Source organism: Manis javanica, chromosome X (assembly GCF_040802235.1).
Source record: "Manis javanica isolate MJ-LG chromosome X, MJ_LKY, whole genome shotgun sequence".
Classification (NCBI taxonomy): Eukaryota; Metazoa; Chordata; class Mammalia; order Pholidota; family Manidae; genus Manis; species Manis javanica.
Genome location: NC_133174.1, coordinates 49,706,560 through 49,710,239, shown reverse-complemented (window position 1 = coordinate 49,710,239; position 3,680 = coordinate 49,706,560). Strand labels below are relative to the sequence as shown.

The 3,680-nt window shown below is 46.0% G+C and overlaps 1 protein-coding gene across 4 annotated transcripts; it reads left to right on the top strand.

Moving 5' to 3' along the window:
- Positions 1-1,312: 1,312 nt before the first annotated feature.
- On the top strand, positions 1,313-3,165 carry LOC108403261 (spindlin-2). 4 transcript variants are annotated; one of them, XM_036994135.2, is made up of 2 exons: positions 1,313-1,569; positions 2,217-3,165. In XM_036994135.2, the coding sequence occupies exon 2, from the start codon at positions 2,219-2,221 to the stop codon at positions 2,993-2,995; it is 777 nt and encodes a 258-aa protein (XP_036850030.1). In that variant the 5' UTR covers positions 1,313-1,569; positions 2,217-2,218; the 3' UTR covers positions 2,996-3,165. The 4 variants fall into 4 exon arrangements, with proteins under 4 accessions (XP_036850030.1, XP_036850031.1, XP_036850029.1 ...); XM_036994136.2 differs by having other exon boundaries at positions 1,313-1,607; XM_036994134.2 differs by having other exon boundaries at positions 1,314-1,619.
- Positions 3,166-3,680: the final 515 nt, after the last annotated feature.

Below are 3,680 nucleotides of genomic sequence, written 5' to 3'. Positions count from 1 at the left end.
AGATGACATTAATATTTTCCCAATGACATTAATATTTGTAATGATCTTTCATATTTTGTTGAATCAAAATTTTTATTAATCTTATTTGCCCCTTTAGAAATTATTTTTGTGTTTTAAGTTTAGTTAACATCCAACACATCACCCAATTCAGTAACTATTCACCTTATTCAGTAACTATCAAATATTCATATTCTTTACTGGGGTTTTGGCTTGTTCATTTGCTTTTCTTCTGTTTCATTTTGCTGTATTTTACATTTTAATAACTCAAATGTTGATATGGGTACAAATTTCATGTAAAATTTTCACCCAAATATTTAAAAAATCATTCCAACATTCCTTAAAGAATACCCAATCTTTCTCCAATGAATTATAAAATATTCATTTTGCCCAAATATTTCTAATAAAGTTATTTTTTCTAAAGCTCTCCTTTCTGATAAATAGATCACATTACACGTTATTGTAGAAACATTTTTGTAAATTTTCAGTAATGGGAGAAATATTAAATTGTGGTCACTGTAAAATTGAGTTTCATGGCCCAATGGCCAGATATGCAATAGAAACACAATAAAAATTTATTGAATTAATAAGATAAACAATGGTTTCAAAAATATCCAATGTCCTGAGAAAATATATATTCTGTATGGAAAAACACAGAGCACGGAAGTGCATATATAAAATTATCCTAGTTTTGTAACAGCCTAGAAAAATTGCAAAATAAATAATGAGTATTAATATTTTGTGAGTCCAAGGGAATGGTAGCCGGAATTACAGTTGATTATCTCCTTCACATTAATTTTCTGAAATGTACATACTGCTAATATTGTGCAAGCAATTCATTTTCAGTAGAGTAAGAGAAAAATAAAAAACAGAAAAAGGGGGAAATTCCTTAAGAAAATAAAGCCCAAGAATGACCAGTAAGGAAAGCATATAAAGATTTGTTCAAGATGGCAAACTGAGCACTAGCACATTTCTTTCTTCCTACCACAAATCCTTGTAAATAACAGGAAAGGCAGATTTGTGTATTAAGAACTACATAAGGGAAAGAAATAGGATAATTCCTGGAATATAGAAAGCACACGGGGAGGGGGCACTGAGAAGGCAGAAAAGAAAGAGCACAGGAGCCAAAGGCACAGAAATGGGGAGAGGGGCAGAGACAATGAAGGGTGGGGGATGAGCTCAGCAGATCAAGACTTTGGAAAGGGGCGGGACGGTAGATAAGGAGCAACTTCCTGGCCAATGGCAGTGCTGGGCTTAGTAATTAGGGGGAGGCGGGCAGTGTATGGCGGGAAGAGGAGGCTTCTCTGGGCCGGAAGCTGCGCTAGGGAGGGAGGAGACTAAAGAGCGGCAGCGGCTGGTAGGAACCCGATGTGGCAGAGGGGCCGCCGCCGCCGCCGCCGCCAACAGGGAGGCGGAGGTCCCGCGAGCCCAGAGCTAGGGACACTGCCGCCATCCTCTTCGCCTGCGGATCCTCTCCTCCCAGCTCTTGCAAGCACCAGGCTCGTCGCCTTCCGATCCTATTTCGATAAAGGCTCACAGCTGAGGCAGCCGCGAGGTGTCCGATTTGAGCACGTGAGGCCCTCGATCCAGGGCGGTGGACGCCAGGCAGGGCAAGGCCATTGGTGGGCGCCAGGATGGAGAAGGGGGATGGGAGAGACTCCTGCAGGAGGCCGGGGTGGAGGAGGGCACCGGGTGAGCCTGGGGAGGAGTGCGGCGGGCAATAGGAAAAGGGGCTGGCGTTTGGAGCCAGGCAAGAAATTGAAGGTGAGCACGGGGAAGCGAGAGCGCAACGTGCCGGGGAAGCACTTTTGGGCAGATGGGGTGTGTGGGCAGCACGCTGAGGCATTCGGGGCAGGAGGACAGTGAGTGCGTGTGGGTCAAGGCCGTGGAGGGACAGGCGCTTTGCTGTAGACTGGAAGTGGGCGCCAGTGGCGGGTGGTGGAGGCAGTGGACTCTTCACAAGGAGGTAGCCCGCCCCCTCCTGCAGAGTTCTTAAAACCCCAGCTAGCACCACTGCCGCTGCCTGCCCTTCCCCGCAGCCTAAAAGAACGCTAGAGAGAGCACTTGCAGGCACGCAGCCAGGATTTCCAGCATTGCTGCCAGGCTCATGGGGAAAATTAGGCGCCTGCGCAGGGTACATAGAGAAGTCGCTATCAGGAGAATTTCACCTTATGACATACTACTGAATGCTTCTCTTACCTTCTCTCCTCCCCCTGCAGGCATGAAGACCCCGAACGCACAGGAGGCAGAAGGGCAACAAACCAGGGCAGCTGTGGGACGGGCCACCGGGTCTGCAAACATGACGAAGAAAAAAGTCTCCCAAAAGAAGCAGAGAGGCCGACCTTCATCCCAGCCCCGCAGGAACATCGTGGGCTGCAGAATTTCACACGGATGGAAGGAGGGCGATGAGCCCATCACCCAGTGGAAAGGAACTGTGCTGGATCAGGTGCCTATAAATCCCTCTCTTTATCTGGTGAAATACGATGGAATTGACTGTGTCTATGGACTAGAGCTTCACAGAGATGAAAGAGTATTGTCTCTTAAAATTCTTTCCGACAGGGTGGCATCATCTCAAGTCAGTGATGCAAACCTTGCAAGTACCATAATTGGTAAAGCTGTGGAACATATGTTTGAGGGTGAGCATGGCTCTAAGGATGAATGGAGGGGAATGGTTTTAGCCCAAGCACCGATCATGAAAGCCTGGTTTTATATTACGTATGAGAAAGATCCTGTCTTGTACATGTACCAGCTTCTAGATGATTATAAAGAAGGAGACCTCCGTATCATGCCAGAGTCCAGTGAGTCTCCTCCAGCAGAGAGGGAGCCGGGAGGAGTTGTAGATGGCCTGATAGGTAAACATGTGGAATATACCAAAGAAGATGGCTCCAAACGGATCGGCATGGTCATTCACCAAGTAGAAGCCAAACCCTCTGTGTATTTCATCAAGTTTGATGATGATTTCCATATCTATGTCTATGATTTGGTGAAAAAGTCCTAACTGTTAGGGTAAACAATTGCCACATTTGTGAAAACAAATGTATACTTTGTAGACATGCAAAATAATGTTGCTTTTCAGTGTATTGAAAGCTTAGGGTCTCTGTTAATTCAACATCTTTGCCAGCATAACTGTTGTTTTGTTCTGAAAAATACAAATTTATGTGGACATGACATGCTGTGTGTATGGACTTTGTCATGTTGAAAAGATTGGGTGTGTTTGGTGGATGGGGCATGAAAGGAAGGAACAGCTGTAAATTCAGGCTGTGAGTAAAGTTCAGCTAGTATCATAATCAGTCATCTAAAAATGGAATAGGACTTAGCTCGTCTGGTCTAGGGAGGGGGACAGAAAGAACTAGACATGGGCTGTGGGGGAAGGAAAAAGGGGAGATGACTGCTTAGGAAGAGGTGGGGAGGTGCCAGAAGTGGAGAGGCTCCCTGAGGGGAGGAGTGGCTAAGAGGGGGAGGCACCCAACTAGAAGAGGGTGAGGGATAACAGAGGAGAGTGAGGTCCTGGGACTTAGAGGAAAACAGACAGAATAAATTGAGTAGAGAAATGCAAAGAAGCTTAGAAGAGGTCCAGAGCAAGGGGCAGAAAGGCAAAGTTGGCAGGATCTGGGGAGAGGCCAAAGGATGCTCAATGGGAGGGGCCAGAAGGAGAGGGCCACTGAGGAAGGGGCACTTCTAAG